At 34.8% G+C, this 20,000-nt stretch overlaps 1 protein-coding gene across 1 annotated transcript in view; it reads left to right on the top strand.

The window, feature by feature from the left end:
* LOC135201641 (uncharacterized) overlaps positions 1–20,000 on the top strand; it is a 638,256-nt gene that overhangs the window by 560,139 nt on the left and 58,117 nt on the right. The window contains exons 4-5 of the mRNA XM_064230737.1: positions 6,199–6,381; positions 7,383–7,493. Coding sequence (XP_064086807.1) covers positions 6,199–6,381; positions 7,383–7,493 — 294 coding nt within the window. The remainder of the gene's footprint in view (positions 1–6,198; positions 6,382–7,382; positions 7,494–20,000) is intronic.

Genomic DNA, 20,000 nt, shown 5'->3' with positions numbered 1-20,000 from the left:
TTGTGGTGTCGTTGTCGCCTCGCAAGTGTAACCTGATGTTTTCTGGTGCAACTTTTTCTGATTTCATTTGGAATGATTGCACCATTTCCTAAACAAAAACTTAAGAACGCCATTATGTTTTCTCTATTGTTTCTGCAAATAAGATGCGAACTTTTTTTTCTGATTTTTTTTTTGCTGTATAAAAAGAACCATTAGATTGTTGTAAGTGTGCTTTAAACTGCCCATAATGAGGAGAAAGAATATTATTATTCACTTAATGTAAAAAAAAGATAAAATGCGAATTTTTGTTTTCCTGAATAAAAACCACTATTGTTGTGTGTGTATTGAGCTGGCCATAATGAAGAGAAAGAAATATTCACTTAGTGTCAGTCTTATTCATATTCAAGTAGTTGTTGCACAGGATCTTTCTAATGCTCTTTCGTGTGCAGTGGCTTGCTTTCTCCACAGCGGAACCTCTGACACCTCTTGGCATAAGAACGTGAAAGAAAAACATGTAAGCAACTTGCTTGTAGTCATCAGGGCTTCTTTCTGGACAATCGATTTTCATTAATCCCACGAATGTTTGTTAGTTTCGCTTGTTCATGTATCTTGTTTCAGCACCAAGTTCAAAAATATGTTACAGAATTCATTTCATAAAACACAACATAACGTCAGCCATATTCAATGTAATTTCATTCTGAAAGATTTTGCGCGTGATATTAACACGCATGCACACACATACATACATTTATATATATATATACACACACACACACATATATATATATATATATATATATATATATATATATATGTGTGTGTGTGTGTGTGTGTATGTATATATATATATATATATATATATATATATGTGTGTGTGTGTGTGTGTGTGTGTGTGTGTGTGTGTATACACACACACACACACACACACATATATATATATATATATATATATATATATATATATATATATATATATATATATACATACATTTATATATATATATATATACATATACATAATTTTATATACATCGAGCAACGACAGTGAAGCCTAAACCACACAGCCACCGCAAGAAGCGGTGGGTTTAGCTTCACTGTGTGTCCTGAATTTGTTGGGTTCGATGGTTCGCGCCCGTGAGCCGACAAATTTCTATCGACTAAAAAATTCCCCTTCGGTTAACATATATGAAAATATATTAATTCTGAGGTAGAGCGAATTAGATATTAAAGGATATTTATTCGTAGCTCGATGTATGTATATGAATCACGGTAATGTGATATAAACTCATATAATTTTATATGTATAGTGTGTATATTATATATATATATATATATATATATATATATATATATATATATATATATATACATATGTTACGGCCATTTTGCAAATTGGTCATTTTACAAAATTGCCGGCCACTATGCAAAAAGACCAAATTCGTGGTCATTTTGCAAAATGACCTAAATTTCTCAACATTTCGCAAAACGACCAAGATTTTGGTCAGTTTACAAAATTATCGTTGGTCAGTTTACAAAATGTCCATACAGCAAGCAGCCATATGGGAAAAAAAAAAGAGGAGGGAATGATAAAAAGTAGTGAACATAACTAATTTTATTAATTTTCAGAAAATACAACTTTCAAATACATCAAAACGTATAAAGTTTTAGTAAGTAACTAGTTGAATGCACACAAAGTACTACGTTGGTCGTCTTCTCCTGGCTTTCAGCAGTGTCTTACTGACAACAGCGTCACCAGTCAGCTCCCATTACTATTGTGGAGAGAGAGTTGGGGGGGGGGGGGGGGTTGGGGGGTGATAATAAGTGAATGATCGACAATTATACAGTACAATTACCCGTAGTGGGAAACGAGCAAATTAACCAGTAAATGAACCAATATTATAAGAGATGATTTGCAGAAGTGAATGACAAGCTTTTTTCCATCTTGCTGCTTGCTGTATGGAGATTTTGTAAACGGACCAACAATAATACTGTTTTTGTAAACTGACCAAAGTCTTCATCATTTTGCAAAATGTTGAGAAATTTAGGTCATTTTGCAAAGTGGCCACGAATTTGGTCCTTTTGCATAATGCCCGGCAATTTTGTAAAATGACCAATTTTGCAAAATGATCGTAACACATATATATATATATATATATATATATATATATATATATATATATATATATATATATATATATATATAGAAATCTACTGAAAAAACAAATGTAAATATATATATATATATATATATATATATATATATATATATGTGTATATATATATATATATATAGATATATATATATATATATATATATATAGTATATATATATATATATACATTTGTTTTTTCAGTAGATTTCTATTGAAAGCTTTCTATATGCTATTCTGTATTCATTCTTCCTTGTAATCACTCAAACGTATTTACAGAAATCTCATCACTGGCTTTTAATGAATGGATTTTCTTATCTTCCCCTTTTATCAATTACTTTCCTTCTTCCCTAAAGGTTCTTTTAAGTGAATGCACTGCCGATCGTCCTAGGTTATTCTTTGATTATACTTAAACTATCAACTTCAAATCATCTGAATTTTATCAGTTTATTTTTATTTTTATTTGCAGAGAAATACTTCTCTAAAACTCACATCCTCTCCCTTTATACAACCTTCATTTCCACTCTCTCTCTCTCTCTCTCTCTCTCTCTCTCTCTCTCTCTTCTACGAGATACATGTAAAAGAAAGTCATATTGTTGACACCATTGCATTGCTAGATATTAACTTTTTTTATTCAAAGAGCGCTTTCGTCCCTTCCCATTTCATTTTCTTTCTTAATTAAATGTCTGTTTTTCATTCGGGGGACCCAACCTAATGAAGATTGTCGTCCCAACCGACACCACGTCACAACGGGGATAGATTCACGGACACTTTGACAGCGTGCAATAACAGCCCTAAAATACATATTTGCAACTTCCCTCTTCTTCGCTGCAGCTGCAGCAGCAGCAGCAGCAGCAGCCAGCACGAACAGCAGATGAAAATGCGGAATCGACTCTCAGCTTTAGAAAGGCCAAAGCGTAAACAATATTCCCTCGTGAGAAAGCAGACCCTTCGCAGCGTAAACCGCTTTTCAATTATCAACAGATTGAAAACAATAATAACTGAGAATCCCCTCCAGATGAATGGAAGCCTCGTAGGGATGTGTAGGGTAGGAAAGGAAAGGGAAAATATCGTACAATTCCTGTAGAGTTGTTGTTGAAAGCGGCCCAGTAATCAAAGCAAAGGCATTTAAAATGCCCCCGAGGGTTTTTCTCTATTGCGTTTCATCAGAGGAGAATCGACTCCCAAAAATGGGGACAGGCATTTGACATTTTGCGATGGAATGGCCCGGACACGTCTGGCCTTTGCAAAGTGCTTTTCCGTCATGATTCATGTTTTGTTGGAGTGATTATCCCGTTCTTGTTTCCCTCCGATGTATCGGTATTCCGTGAAAAACATGCACGAGGCACATTCCATTGAGGAGGGATGTTGTTTCTAAGCAATCTATCACTCTCTTGTGAGAGAGGACTGGGATATACACACTGGTCTGCATAAATACACATGCAAACAAACACACGCCCGCGCAAATGGTAATATGAGGCGTTTGCACGCGAAAACTTGTGTCATACATGAGCCTAGAATAAGCTTATGATGAAAATGAGGGAGAGGTGATGTGGAGAGTGGTGAGGTTTTATGGTATAGCGGATAAATTGCTGAAAGGTGTGATTTGTTTCCTTGTTTGTTTTATATCTTGATGTATGGAGTGACGCGACGAGTCAGAAAGAGGACAATACGAGTAGGAAAGCGACAGGTTAGAAGTCATATTGTCACAATGCAAAGAGAATGCAAAAAAAAAAAAAAAAAAAGAGAGAGGATGATTACTTACGAGTGCAAATTGAAATTATCCTAAATACTACTATTACTACTACTACTACTACTACTACTACTATTATGTCCGTGGTTGGCGCACCTCTCCTCCCCGCACCTCCCTAGATCCCTCCTCGCCAAGACCACTAAGCGCCTCTCTGACCCTTAGCCTGTCTCCAGAGACGTCGGTTTGGGCTCTTTCTTCTGAATGATTTATATTGTATTGATACAGGTCACACTTCACACAGCCTAAGGAGGAATCCAAAAGAGAACTTCCAAAATTTTTCTTCCTCCTTTTTAGTTTCCTGTAAAAGAAAACGATTTTGATGGCTTTTATCTGTCCGTCCGCACTTAGGTCTTAAAAACTTCTGAGGTTTAGAGGGATTACAAATTGTTATGTTGGTCATCCACTCTCCAAATCATCAAACATGCCAAATTGCAGCTCTCTAGCCTCTGTAGCTTTTATTTTATTTAAGGTTAAAGGTTAAAGTTAGATATAATCGTGGGTCTGGCAGCGCTATAGGACAGGCCAGCACCGGGCCGTGGCTGACAGCTACACGGACCACGCTCTTACGGCATCATATACTATAGAGAAAACTCGATTGCGCCGGAGAAACTCGGGCGCTTTTTTACTTGTATATTTTTCAGTACAGTATTGACTTTTGAAATCCCCTTAGTCATCCTAAAATGGACGAATTTTTCGAATATCTGCACCATGACAGGATTGTGTGGCTTTTTTGAGAGTGCTGTCAGCCGCTAAGCCTCGCTGATTGCATCATCCGATGAAAGGAGGGATAGATGTAATGAGACGAAATAAAGAAGTGACGTTTGCAGTATTTTCATTTTGTAATCATAACGAATCTTCTCTTTATCAACGGTATTTTATCCTCTCCCATCGAATCTTTCATCAAACACGTAGCCCACTGGAGACACTGCATTCTTTATATATATATATATTATATATATATATATATATATATATATATATATATATAATACTATATGTATTTATGTCTATATAATATATATATATATATATATATATATATATATATATATATATATATATATATATGTGTGTGTGTGTGTGTGTGTGTGCGTATATATATTTTTCTTTTTCATCGCGCACTTCCTTCCCTTTCAAGAAAGTGAAGTTAGAAATTGTTTCCCTTCCGGAATGAGGTTACTAGCGCTATACCATTCAAAATTATATATATTTAATGTATATATATAAACACACATATGCATACATATAGTGATGGGGCTGTCTGCTTGGATGGGTAAGGTCTGTGGACCAGTTTCATACGTGCCAGTACGCTAATCAGCCTAACTGAGATTAGGTAGCAGCGTCATCCGCAGTAAAGTAACACTGATATCTAAAGACTTGCTAAGGACCTAGTGGGAAGGGGTATATTTATATATATATATATATATATATATATATATATATATATATATATGTATATATATATACTTTTGCTTTAGATTCCTGCCTGTATATATATATATATATATATATATATATATATATATATATATATATATATATATACTTTTGTTTTAGATTCCTGCATGTATTGTATGTACTGTCACAGCCAAAAATGAGAGAGAGAGAGAGAGAGAGAGAGAGAGAGAGAGAGAGAGAGAGGAGAGAGAGAGAGAGAGAGAGAGAGAGAAAGGGGGGGGGTAATTTGTAAAATTGTGATAAGGTGATAAAGTTGTTAGCCTTTATCTTCGTCTTAAAAATAAATTTAGAATTTATGCAATACTAATCCAAACAGTTTTCACTACTTACCATAGCCTGTGGAATAGTATGATATGACAAAGATTATTATTTCCTTTACTGTGCATATTCGTTTCGGTAAATGTGTAAACATCTACCATAAATACGACGTGTGCAGGTGAGGTACACATACACACACATACACACAAATAAACTCACTCATTATACATATATATATATATATATATATATATATATATATATATATATATATATATATATATATATAAGCGAACACCACAGGAAAATGAGAGGCGGAAATCCAAGCGCTTTCGTCTTTACTAAGACATTCCTTGACAATGTCTGAGTAAAGACGAAAGCGCTTGGATTTCTGCCTGTCATTTTCCTGTGGTATTCGCTTATTCAATGAAGTCACTTGCATCCACTGAGATTTTTTTATGTATATATATATATCTATATACATATTATAATTTTTAATGCTAAAAGACTAACATTTCGCTCCCTTCTTGCCTGTTTGTCATAAATCTCGACTGAAATTCGTAAAAGAAATAAAAGACGAGTCTTTATTTGTCTTTCCAGGCCACGGGAAAAGCGTGGGTATGCGGCGTCGTGGGTCTCCTGCTCCACTTCCTCCACCTGGTGTCGTGTTGCTGGCTTCTGGCACTCACGGTTCGGTTGCTGGTGGCCCTGCACCATCGCCGGCCCATCCACACGGCCGTGTACTGCACGGCATCTTGGGGAGCCTCGCTCGGACTCGTTGTGGTGAGGATGCTGCCACTCAAAGTGGAGGACTTCTTGGTTGTGCGTGATGGGCCATTGGGAATTTGATCACGTTTATACTTGATAAAAAAAAAATAGAATTTTATCATTAAGTATCATTTATGGTGCATGCCTCGTCAAGAATGGCGCGAAAGTACTGATATGATGTTGCATTTGCAGCATACGTGTAATATATCAAGTACATTATAAATCTGTTTATCCCTATGTAGGATTTTGTAGCACGTCAACGTGAACTAGTTAGTAGACCATCCTTAGACTGTCACGTTTATATATATATATATATATATATATATATATATATATATATATATATATATATATATATATATATATATATATATAGTATATATATATATATATATATATTAATTTCTCATTCTCATCATACACATTTAATTTACAATGAAAAAAGTTACATGCAATGGGAAACTAAATATTATTCTGTAATTTATTTACTATGATTTTGCTCTTAGCATGAAATAAAGGATGGGGAACAAATTAATGACACCTGCGCTCCCCTATAAGAGATCAGTGGGAACAATAATCTCATTTAGGTACTCTGAGGCATCATATTCAATTTCCTTTCTACTAATCAAATGCATGCACACTTGCGCACGTACATTGTCATGTGTATGCGTGTTCTTATGCATACATGCGTCAATATAATCAAGAGCTGTATGTTGAAACTAAAAGGTCTCTTTCGCGTATTATTCATTGTCCACATCTTGACCTTGAGAGTTTAGCTTCATACGCCTGAACTTACTTTTCTTATTTGGATTATTTATCTTTAGATACTTTCCTTGTATGAGGTTTGCAGTTAGTAGGAAAGAGCAACATTTGTAATGATCATGTTATTCAATGCACGAGCAAAGTAATCCCCCCTTCCAAAATATGACGGATAAATATGTCTATCCTCTTGAACCAAAGAAAATGATCCCAACAAACAGTGTGGTATCCGTAACTCTTAAGTCCTGTCCTTCCAGGTCTCATACGTGGTCAATCCCGAGGGATACGAGACACGTCGGTACTGCTGGATGTCCGTCGAAAGAGGGATGCTGGTTTCGTTCATAGTGCCTGTTTGTACCCTGATTCTGGTAAGTCACGTAGTCAGGCGGATTAACTAACTCGGTGATTCTGTGTGTGTGAGTTTTTTTTTTTTTTTTTTTTTACATGACTAAATAATGACAACGATGGAAGCATTTTATTTTTAGTTTTTAGATATAATGAACACTCTAGCTAAACCAGTTTGTAAGACCAACGGAAATTCGGGGTCTACGTTGAGGACCACTATTCGTACCACCCAACAGATCACAAGGTTCTATCATCGTGACCTAACAATTTACCTTAAAAATCCAAACAAACAAACAAACAACTGACGCACTAATGACCATTGAGATGGCAAGGCACTACAATGAAGCCTTCAGACTTGTTGACGATTTTTAAATTTTATTATTCTGAAAATACTTGTGGGTGGGTGGTGTTGGTTTACGAAATTAAAATCAAATGAATTTTTATGTTTATGGTAATCTTATAAATCCTGTAAACAATATCCAAAACAATTATTTTATTATTCTTGATATAAAATCAATACGTAAAGTTTCCTCTTGTTTGACAGTGGTTGAAGTGAAGCTTTCATACAAAACAAAAGATATGACTAGTGTAAGTTTAGGCCTAAGGTTAGGTTGCATTGGCTCCTTACCCGTTTGATGCGTTGATGGGCGAACCTAGGAAAAGTAACGTAAGATATAACCTAGGAAACATATTTCAGGAAACATATTTTTTTTATACGTAAAATGAGTGCAGACTCTGTGAAATGCAGCTATTACATACATTTATTACCTGGAAAGACCCTTCATGTTTGACAAACGTACCCATGTTACTATGCCCTCTTCTTTATTGGAGTCCGTGTGCTATACCAGTGATATAAGGTATGCTTTCATTCGCACGCACACGTGTTTGTGTGTGTGTGCGTGTGTGCGCGCGCAATGAAAACTATAAAGCAAAGAAATGAGAATTCTAAAGGACGCTTCTGTATTGAAGCCGTTTAATGGCTTCATTTAATGTATTTAAACATTCATTAAGGACTCTTTCGCGCAAGTAATGAAATTACAGTAAGTCGCCTGCTGGTGAAATGAGATTTCTCGGCGAGGCAGTTTTTTTTCTCTCGGACTGAATGGGACAGATTATGGGACGTTTCTAATCAAAGAGTTTAATGAAGCTTGTGTCAAAAATGTACTCGAGATTAAACGTATCGGGTTAATCACTTGGAAACCAGAGAAGTGCAGAGAATTGACCTCATTTTGTTCAGGCAATGAATGCATATTCTTGTAAATTGTTTTCATGTTTTGTAAATTTACTTTCGTGGTTTACCTAACTGTTCGAATCTCAATATACCTCCAAAGCTGTAAGGACCTCCTCAGAGGCGTGGTCGGTATGGTGCTGGCATGCCACCTCGGTGGCCGCGAGTTGGATTCTCGGGCATTCCATCGAGGGGTCAGAGATGTGTATTTCTGGTGATGGAAGTTCACTCTCGACGTGGTTCGGAAGTCACGTAAAACCGTTGGTCCCGTTGCTGAACAACCACTGGTTCCATGCAAACGTAAAAATACCATACAAACAAACAAAGCTGTAATGACAAATCGGGAAGAACCTTTTACAGTTTTTAAGAACTAGATAATATGAGAACTAGAACTCCAAGATGTTGTAATTGTTTCCCATGTTTAACTTTTTTTTCCTTTATTTAGAAAATATACATTTACAGTTTCTTACACTTCATAATATTATATATACATAACAATCTACATGAATAAAATTACTAATTATAAAAAAAGGGGGGGGATGAACATATTGCGAGGTAAGAAATAAACGGCATCTTTCCCAGAGCGCTTCTAAAAATACAAATCTTGTTTTTAATATTCTGTTTTTTATAAACGAAATCATACTTAACTCATCTGCTAAGTGCATTGCTTTACTAATATACCAAATTTCAGTTATATATATTTTTTTTTTTAAATCATTGCTGTATTATCTTCTTTTTTATATACTTCAAAATTCAGTTTTAAAACCTCTAGAAAACTTGTTGTCATCTAATGTTTGCCGAGTTTTACTGCTGGATTCAGGTACTTAATGTAGACGCTGGACTTTTCCGCAAAATCTGGGTTTTAGTCGAGCTGTTGGATGAATTTGAAGTCCAAAATCCAGCTTTTGATTAAGGAAGGCTGTTGACTGTTATTGTTTGCATATCATTTTACCTGCGTCTATTGGAAAAAAAATTCTTCATAATTTCTCCTATAATTTTATTAGTATCTGTAATAATGAGAGAACATTGAGAGATGAAATGTACAGTTTATTCCCATCCTAAACGTTTCCCTAAAAAGATTCTCAACCATACTTCACGTTTTCTCATATTAGCTGATCATACCGGCATTTGACATTCTAAGTCAACCAGTTTTTTATTGTTCTTTTTTTCTGTTTTGAAAATCGATTTTATAAGCCTTCCCAAGCCTCTCTCTACCTCAGGTTGAGGTGTGAGTAGTAATAATGTCTAAAGCTGTGTTCTTATGCAAGACAACTACCGTCTGCTTGTCAAAATGTCAGTCGAAAGGAATATCTTTTAATTTTAAAAAAATTATCTTGCGAGTGAAGTGAACTTACTTTTATTTCCTTGAAAGATTATGCCTTAGTCCTTGCCCGTTCCCCGTATGTGCTAATTAATTTGGTATTTTTAAAAAGTACTATTTTCGCGAGGATTGTGTGAAAATTAAGAAACGGGAAATCGAACGCTTTAACAATTTCCCCTTTCCTGGAGCTGAAAGCAATGTTCCTTATTTATTTTTTCTTAGCCTATTCTGTTCTCGCTATGGTTTCGCTAACCAGGAGTAGACCTTTTTTGCCAAGAACTAAAATGAACAGATCCGCAGTGTAGAACATCTCATTCAGCTCAGGTTTTGAATATTGTGTTCCTTTAGTATTCAAGAAAACATAAAAGTGGCAGACTATTTTATTTTCTGCCTGATTCCTCTCTCTTCCGTGCTTTGTAGCAAGGAGGAATCAGGCTGAAAATGACATGTGAGTTTCTTCCCCTGGGATTAATGAGGGAGTGAGACAGTCGGTGAAATTTGATGATTAGAAACGAGAAGGATAATTACGGGAATACCTGATGGAAAGGTCCAAACATAAAATCAAAATAATGGAAAATAGAGGAGATGGATGCTGAAGGTTTGCCTACGACTAGACACTAATGGTAAGGTTGAAGATAATTTTATTTCCAAATGGAGATGACCATTGTCCGACACACACCCTATAAAAAAAAAAAAAAAAAAAAAAACGGATGTTTGACACCGAACTTAAGAAGAATCTCCAGCCGGTATCTCTGATATCATTTACGGTATCATCAAACTAAGGCTGAAAACCAAACTCCAAAAATATCCAAAAATAAAACTTTTATTCCCCCCCCAAAAAAAAAAATATTATAATAAATAAAACAAACAAGCATGTTTCCACTAGAAATAAACTCTCCAAACAGTGAAATGGAAAATGTTCAGTGTTCAATAAAAGTGTCTCTTCACTCCAACACTCAAATGTTCTACCTTAACTGGATCTCCGTGCACCTTCCAACACCGGCTCCGCCTCACTGATTCTCACTTAACTGTTGGCCGGCTAAAGGTGCGTCCACACGGTCGAACAATGTCCGACGGACACACATTGTTACCATATCATAGGCGAAGCAGGATGACGTCATAAGCCGGGAAACGATGGAAGTAGATCTGGCAACAAACAGTGGTACCAGATGAGGTTGTATACCACTGTTTTTACTCTGCTCACAAGGCAAAGACCGGCAGACAATTGTTAATTGGTAACAATGTTTGTCCATCGGACATTGTTCGACCGTGTGGACGCACCTTAATGAATAACTCCCGATTCGATATCGGATTACATTGTGTTCATACGGGCCCTGATATTGAACAAACTTACGCACTCAAGTGTTCTCAAAAGTACAGTTTGCATAAGTTTGTGACGTAAAGATCAGGCGATACCCTCACCAAAGTCCTTTGTGAGAGGGTGCGGATTATCCCTCCCAAATGGGGCGTACACTGGAGGCCAGAGATCATAACAGACCACCAGGCTGCTATTTCAGTTCGTTATAGGTCACTGCTTTGGGTAGCTTATCATATCAGATATTTAAGCGGTTTCCTGTAGCTTTGTATGACTTCTTTCTGTAGACATTATAATTCCAGTGATTTAAGCATGCCAGCATTCTGTGCGGTATTTTGGTGCTGTTCAAATAGCAGAAGAAAGCATCGCATTTCATTTTTTCTCATCCCTCAAGGCCTTGAAACAGGGCAAACGTGGATTCATTTCTGTCGAAGGAAAGACGATTTCAGTCCTTCTACACACCGAATATGAAGTTAGCATTTTGATGAAAGTGCATATATAGCAGAGATTTAAAGCTAAAACTTCTGCGTTGAGATGCCTAAGCTGTGTCAAAGATGTTTTTGTTACCGCAGATTCAGGAAAGAGATGTTTAGCTTCCTGATCCCTCCCCTCCAATACCCAAGGAAAGGATGACAGTATTTCATTGAAGCAGAAAAGATCTCTAGATCTTAGGTGACAAGTTTCTCTCATTAGTAAAAATTGCAATTCCATCAATGCATGTCATGATTGTGGTGTCTAAAGGAGCGTTAACAAAAAAAAAAAAAAACAACAAAAATCCACTGACGATATGTCCCGGAATCCATTGGAAAATGAACTCTCGGTGTCTGCCGTGATGTTTGCTTCTACGGATGAAAATGAAGACTTAACTGAAAACTACAAATACTCGGGATTTTGAGGAACAGACGAAAACTTGGAAAAGGTGGCTGATGAAGAGGGCCTTCGCCATACTGGCGGTTACGTGACATTCAAGTTCCCACGATATCAGGTTTTGGGGAGTAAGCTCAAATAAGTGAGTGGAACTTGGATCGACGTTGTAGAAAGAGAGGACGAAAACTAGAAATACCAAGTACCAGTTTAAAACCAGGAAAGGAAGCAATGCGACTTTTGACTCTCCATATTAAAAAAAATACGTATCTCTTTCTCTCCCTCCTGATACCATCACATTTTTTGTACGATGTCGCATGTTTTTCAAAATTAGAGACTTATAAATAATTAGATTAAATCTGATCTAATTGAAAGAAAAAGCTTAAATTACCACATTGATGTCAGAGTCTTGTAAATAGTTGTAGTTTTTAAGTGACGTAAACAGCTTCATAAAGGAGTGTTCGTAACTTAATAATGATATACTTTTCATGTCTGGTAATTTTTTTTTTTAGGTTAGTCTTGCAAATAAATAATGTAAATAGTCTTGTAAACAAAAGTGTTTCTTACATGGAAAATATAACTTTTTAAGTCCTATAAACTTGTTTGAGATATTCTTCAAATAAATAATGTAAGTAGTCACGTATGTAAAAGTTTCGAACTTGAAAAATAATGGTCTCGTAAATGTTTCGAACTTGAAAAATACTATAATTTTTTTATGTCCTGTAAACTTCACTAGATTATATAGAACGTTCATAAGTATTTAATATGCATACATTCATAGTATATATATATATATATATATATATATATATATATATATATATATATATATTCATAAGTATTTAGTATGCATACATACATATATATATATATATATATATATATATATATATATATATATATATATATATATATATATAAGCATATATTTAAACAATATCAGACAAACTGCCCTTCAGGTGACGAATTAAAATGCCCCAAAACTACCCCCACTGCCGAAGTGAACTTACCTGTTTCCTCGCTTTACCTTGACCCTTGGGTCACGGATCCATTCGCGGAGTCAACTTACGCGCGTTCGTGCTCATCTCCACCCGGGGTATTCGTCGTTCGTCGACGGCCTCCGTCCCTCAAACTCTAAATATTCGCTGATCGACCGGTTGACAATTGGAGCTTTTCAAAACAACACACAGGCGCTTTTGTTGAACATTCCAATCTTTTCTTGATAAGAGTCGGTTGCCCTCTATATGACATTCACATTCTTAACCGCCTTTGAAGAGCAGCTAACATAACGCATGAGTGTGGGAATACGAACCAGTATATAGTCAAATGTAAAAAAAACTATAAAAATCTAAAGAGAGCGTATGATAGATATGCAAGGAAAAAGAGAAACATTTTTTGGATAAAAAAGAGGAAAAGTACAAAATTAAGATGGTATACAATTGAAAGTAAAGAAAGAGGAAAGGACTGAATATATGAGAGAAAGAATAAGGAAAGAAAAGCAAAAGAATCTGTAAATGATATTAAAGATACTATACTATCAATAGAAAATTAAAAGTCAAATATATTTATGACTACATAAAACCGGCGGTTGGTGTAGTGCAACGTGTAGAATGAGAGCAAAAAAGAATTGTAATAATGGAAGAACATTATTTTCTCCAATAAGCGACTCTAAAGACCATGATGAGGCATTTTAGCAAACTGGCTGCTTAGACTCCAGTTCCTTGGAGGAGAACCTACGAAGTTGTCCCTTCCCATCGTCTTCATATTCCAAAGGTGAAGATTTAGCAGCTCCGCACCCACCCACCCACCTCAAAAAAAAAAAAAAAAAAAAAAAAAAAAAATCAGGTTAAAAAAAAAAAAAAAAAAAATCATGACCAAAGGAGGAAACTAACTTTGATTGTTCCTCATCTCAGTTGTTTCCTCGGCGGAAGTGAACTGCTGTACACGGGTCGTTAGTCGTATATTACATAAATTTATCCTTTTTCTTTTTTTTTTCAAGTCCTTGCTTTTTCGCCCGTTCAGTTTTGGAATATCTCAGTTCCTGGCAAAGGATAAAGAGGAAGAGTTTTCCCGCCAAGCGTGATAATTTAATGAAGAAGGAAACGAACGCCGTGGCTGTTGGTGCGAAGAAGGGAGCAGCCAACTCTGTTATTATTATTTTCACTTGATTATTTTCGGCCACTTTTTTTTCCCTCTCTTTCATTTTTTGTGGGTTTAACGAGGCGTGTTTCGCCCTGGAAAAGTGGTCTTTCGGAAGTCACGGTTCCGTTTACCTTTCCTTACCTAACCCGGCCGTTTAGCGAGGAGGTCTCGTCTCCTCTCATGCGGACCCTCTTCGCCTTTTGTTTTGTATGGTAAAACGTCTTCTGCTTAGTTTCGGGAAAGTCCTTCCCTCACACCGACGACCCGTTCTCCCGGTATATGCAGCCGATTGTTTGATTTACGTAATCTGATTGCTGCTGATGTAGAACAAGTGACTTGATTCTCTCTCTCTCTCTCTCTCTCTCTCTCTCTCTCTCTCTCCTCATATACACACGCACACGCAATTGAATTAACAAACACTTCTGTATGTATAAATTTTTGCGTCTGTGTGCATAAATGATTTCGTGTATGCGTATATATTCATGTAGGTAAAATGCAAACTGCTTGAACTGTTTCACTCCTACGATTTAAAAGCTAAGAAATAAACGATTGAGTTAGAACCGTTTTGTTCTGCTGTTTGTTTGTTCAATACACGAGAACGCTTTTATTTTGATATTTACTGTTCTCTGTCGTTGTTTGCAGCTTCAGCTATCTGTGTTGTTGTTATACATGCTTGTTCTGCTTACTGTGTCCGTAACTGCAGAGCAATTTACACCTGCCTTAAAGATGCAGACATTTCATTAGCTACTCCATAAGCGCGCCGTCCAAAAATAGATCGAAATGTGTCAAAAACGAAAAAATTAGCTGCTGCTGTAGCAAGTCAAGTCAGTGACCTGTAAAATTGTTACTAATTTCTTCGTAGATAAATTGGAACACCAAATCCAAATTTAATCTAGTTTCCTTTATGTACATAACTAAAACCACTTAGTCCCTAGGAAATGTATATGCAGATGCAATTAACGCTGTTGCTTAGGCAGTGAAAACAAACTGGTACTTCAAAACAACATTTTTAATTTCTCTCTCTTCTCTCTCTCTCTCTCTCTCGTCTCTCTCTCTCTCTCTCTCTCTCTCTCTCTCTCTCTCTCTCTCTCTCCAGTCTAAATGGGTAGTCGATCTAGGGGGCTCTGAGGAACCCATCGAAAATGCAGCGGCCAGGAAAGGAATTGTTGTCATTCTGCACCATATATATATATAATATATATATATATATATATATATATATATATATATATATAGCGAATACCACAGGAAAATAATAGTCAGAAATCCAAGCGCTTTCGTCTTTACTCAGACATCCTTGACGATGTCTGAGTAAAGACGAAAGCGCTTGGATTTCTGACTATTATTTTCCTGTGGTATTCGCTTATTTATGAAGTCACGTGCATCTACAGTGATTTTTTAAGCATATATATATATATATAATATATATATATATATATATATATATATATATATATATATATATATATATACATACCTATACATACTTGTACACGCATAGATCTGCAAATAACCCAAGTGATTCCCCGCAAGGGTGACGAGGAAGCTATTATATTTCGGAACTCTAAGAAATTAAAATATGATTATGGATGGCATTTCCTTCCGCAAAGGTCCCGCAGCCTTCGCTAGACGCTCATTCACCTTGGGGTAAAATAGAACTGCACCTCAATACACATTGGCACTTCGTACGACTAACAGATTGTGGCACTTACTACCCACGGTAACATCCCACAGCAATGAGACTGACCCTACAGTCGTGGATGCCACTGTCCTCCGAGGACCGGCTCATCCCCCTGTCTGCTAAGGGATACGTTACATTAGTATCCCAAGTCTCTATAACAGTACTTGCTATGGCAGTAGTAAACACGCAGTCCACGCAGTGAATGTCGGGTAACAGAAAGCAGTAATGCGTGTTTACCACTGCCCTAGCAAGTACTGTTATAGAGACTTGGGTTACTAATGTAATGTATATTATATATATATATATATATATATATATATATATATATATATATTTATATAATATATATATTATATATATAGATAGATAGATAATAGATAGATATGATAGATAGATATATAGATGATATTAAATAATGTATGTATATATGTAATGTCTTATGTATTTAAAGGTATTAATTTAATAATTAAATGGTTAACTAATACTTATATGATATATATATTATATTATATATATTATTATTATATTATTATATATACATACATACAAACATATATATATATATAATATATGTATGTATATATTATATACATATATATATATGATTATATATACTATATATATATATATATATATATATATATATAGTATGCGTTCCTAGACTGGATTTCTTTACTAATGGTTTGCAAAGTACTCTATTCATGTAGATATGTAGATGAAAATGACTGAAGAGTGAAAGGATATATTTCATTTTCGAAAGAACGTAAAAAAGAAAGTCGAAGACACCACAGTATCTTGAAAGTTTTCCTAGGGAATCAGAATAGCGTCGAAATGTAAGGATACGGAATGAACATCATATTGTCCACCGAACGAGAGACGTTTCAGCGGAAAAGACGGACAATGAATAATTTATATTGTCAGGGAAAGACTCAAAACTTATAAATTATTCATTGATATGCAAGCGAAGAACTACTTCAGTTCTATAACATGCCGGACTTATATGAATAATGGAAATTACTTAATATTCGTCGAATTAGATATTCCAAATGGATTCATTATGAATAATTTAGCATATGAAGGGTACTCTTGAACCAAAAGGATTATTTGTTTATTCAAGGTTTTCTGTCGTAGTTAAACTAAATACTTTTCATATAAATATATATATGCACAAATGGAAAGTAACTATATATATATATATATATATATATATATATATATATATATATATATATATATATATATATATATATATATATATATATATATATATATATATATATACTATATATATATATATATATATATATATATATATATATATATATATTATACATACATACATATATATATATATATATATATATATATATATATATATATATATATATATATATATATGTGTGTGTGTATATATATATATGTGTGTGTGTGGCGCGCAAGTGTGTCTGCGTACATATAAATATATAGTATATATATATATATATAATATATATATATATATATATATATATATATATATATATTATATTATAGTATTAGTATATATATATATTATATAATATATATCTATATAGTATATATATATATATATATATGATATAGCTATATATATTATATATATATTATATATATATATATATATATATATATTATATAATATATATATATATATTTTAGAAGAGAGAGAGAGAGAGAGAGAGAGAGAGAGAGAGAGAGAGAGGAGATATGATAATCCCGTGTGTCAATGATAACTCAGCAGATGAACATTACGTAGGTTCTTGGAGTGGAAGAACTGAATCAGTACAACGACAAAATGTCGGTTCCTTCTATCGAAATATTATACTGATGATTGAATAAGTCATTATGACTTGCTCCTGGCAATAAAAAGTCACTCAGATCACCTCCACTGGAAGAGGAAATCCTTAATGCGGATTTCATTCTCTCTCTCTCTCTCTCTCTCTCTCTCTCTCTCTCTCTTTGATTTCGATGGGAAATAGATTTTATAAGCCTAATGAATCAAGATTTTCTCTTTCTTCGTATATGCTTACTTATATTGTCAGGCAATTTAATACCAACAAATAAAAGAAAAGAAAAATAAACATAAAAATAATTGATTATTTATTAATGTACTCCTGCCAGTACTTATACGAATGCGACATACTTCCCGTGGGCCATTCGCCTGTGTGCGTAGATGTGCACGTACTCATTTTCATAAGTATCATATTAAAAGCGAGTGATTCATAGCCCGGGTAGTCAAAGGGTGTGTAGCGCTCGTTTTAGAAATGGCAGTAGCCTGCTCCTTCATAGCTTATATCATTTAGTTCATCGGTATGCTAATGGTGGGTTCTTTCCCGCTAATATATCGGAAGGGAAACGTAATTAATGTAATGTTATTGGACGCTGGAGTGGACTTATTACCCTTTACCAAATGGTATGCGTTAACGTCGTTGTGTTCCATTTCTATTTAATGTGCTTATGTTTTGTTTAACTATTGCATATTGCTACCTGAATTATATTCATTTTCACCCTTTTTTCTAGTAAATCTCCGACGATTTGATTCGTGTGTGTGTGTGTGTGTGTATTTGTCATAGTTGTTTTTTATATCATGTTCTTTAGTGTTTGCTTCTGAACACTGCACAGTGCTGCAGCTCTTGTGTGTAGTAGTTTTTAAACACTGGAATGATTTCACTAAGGCTGACATTCGAATGTGCTTTAGGATTCTTACATAAAATATACTTTTACTAGTGACTGGGCCAGTGGCTAACAAAAGGACTCGAAACTCAACAGAAGCTTAAATTCAGTCTCATTCAGTAATGTTAACGTTTGGCTGTGTTTGTTATTTGATCCCTTGAACTCTGGTATTTCATCTGAATCCTTCGCTCTCGTCCTCTACAGCCAAGGCACAACTACGGTGTATTGACTTTGAGAGAGAGAGTGTGTATGTGTGAGTGTGTGTGTGTGTGTGTGTGCGTGTGTGTAATCTGATGGGAGATGGAAGTGCTCAAAGGTTAAAATGATAGCTTTTGTGATAGATTGGAAGGAATTACAGAATTTGTTAGTGATAACTATGGATAGAGTTCAAACGTGCGTGTGCATACAATATATATCATATATATATATATATATATATATATATAATATATATATAGTAATATATATATATATATATGTATATATATATATATAATATTATATGATAGATATATATATATATCATATATATATATATATATATATATATAAGAAAGAGAGAGTAGAGAGTTAGGAGGGGAGACAGAGAGAGAGAGAGAGAGAGAGAGAGGGAGGAGAGATAGAGAGAGAGTTTATCAATAGCCATTCTCAGAGTTTTTTCCGGATGGTTTAAGGTCAGTCAGCTAGTACATAATATATATATGTATATATATATATATATATATATATATATATACACTTATATATATATACCAATATATATATATACATATATATATATATTTATGTACTAGGTGACTGACCTTAAGCCATCCGGAAAAAACTCTGAATGGCTATTGATAAACTCTCTCTCTCTCTCTCTCTCTCTCTCTCTCTCTCTCTCTCTCTCTCTCTCTCTTGTTAAGACAGTTGCTTCAGTTATATTACTCAGTATTTTTTAATATTTTATACTTCACCCCTTCTCACCATCCATTCCTCTCGGGCTGAATTTGAAAGGGCATGGGAGTTACACTAACCATCGCAGCGACTTCGAAAGCTATGCTTTAGACATTAATATCCGTAATTTTTTACAGTTTATTTTTTGCCCCTCCTTCTCCCTACCTATCAGGGCTGAACTCAGACTTACAGGGATGGTGAGTGTCAACATTCATCTCAGCGACCTCAAAACTATGGGTTAGAGGTGGCTAAACAGTCGATCATGATCTACCAATTGATCACGGCCACTTGTTTGGTTGATCAGTGTTCCCCCACAATCTTATATAAACAAAGAAACACACATGCATATTTA

The sequence above is a fragment of the Macrobrachium nipponense genome, chromosome 23, assembly GCF_015104395.2.
Source record: "Macrobrachium nipponense isolate FS-2020 chromosome 23, ASM1510439v2, whole genome shotgun sequence".
Lineage (NCBI taxonomy): Eukaryota > Metazoa > Arthropoda > Malacostraca > Decapoda > Palaemonidae > Macrobrachium > Macrobrachium nipponense.
Note: the sequence above shows the minus strand (reverse complement) of the source record. Positions and strands in the feature narration are given on the sequence as shown.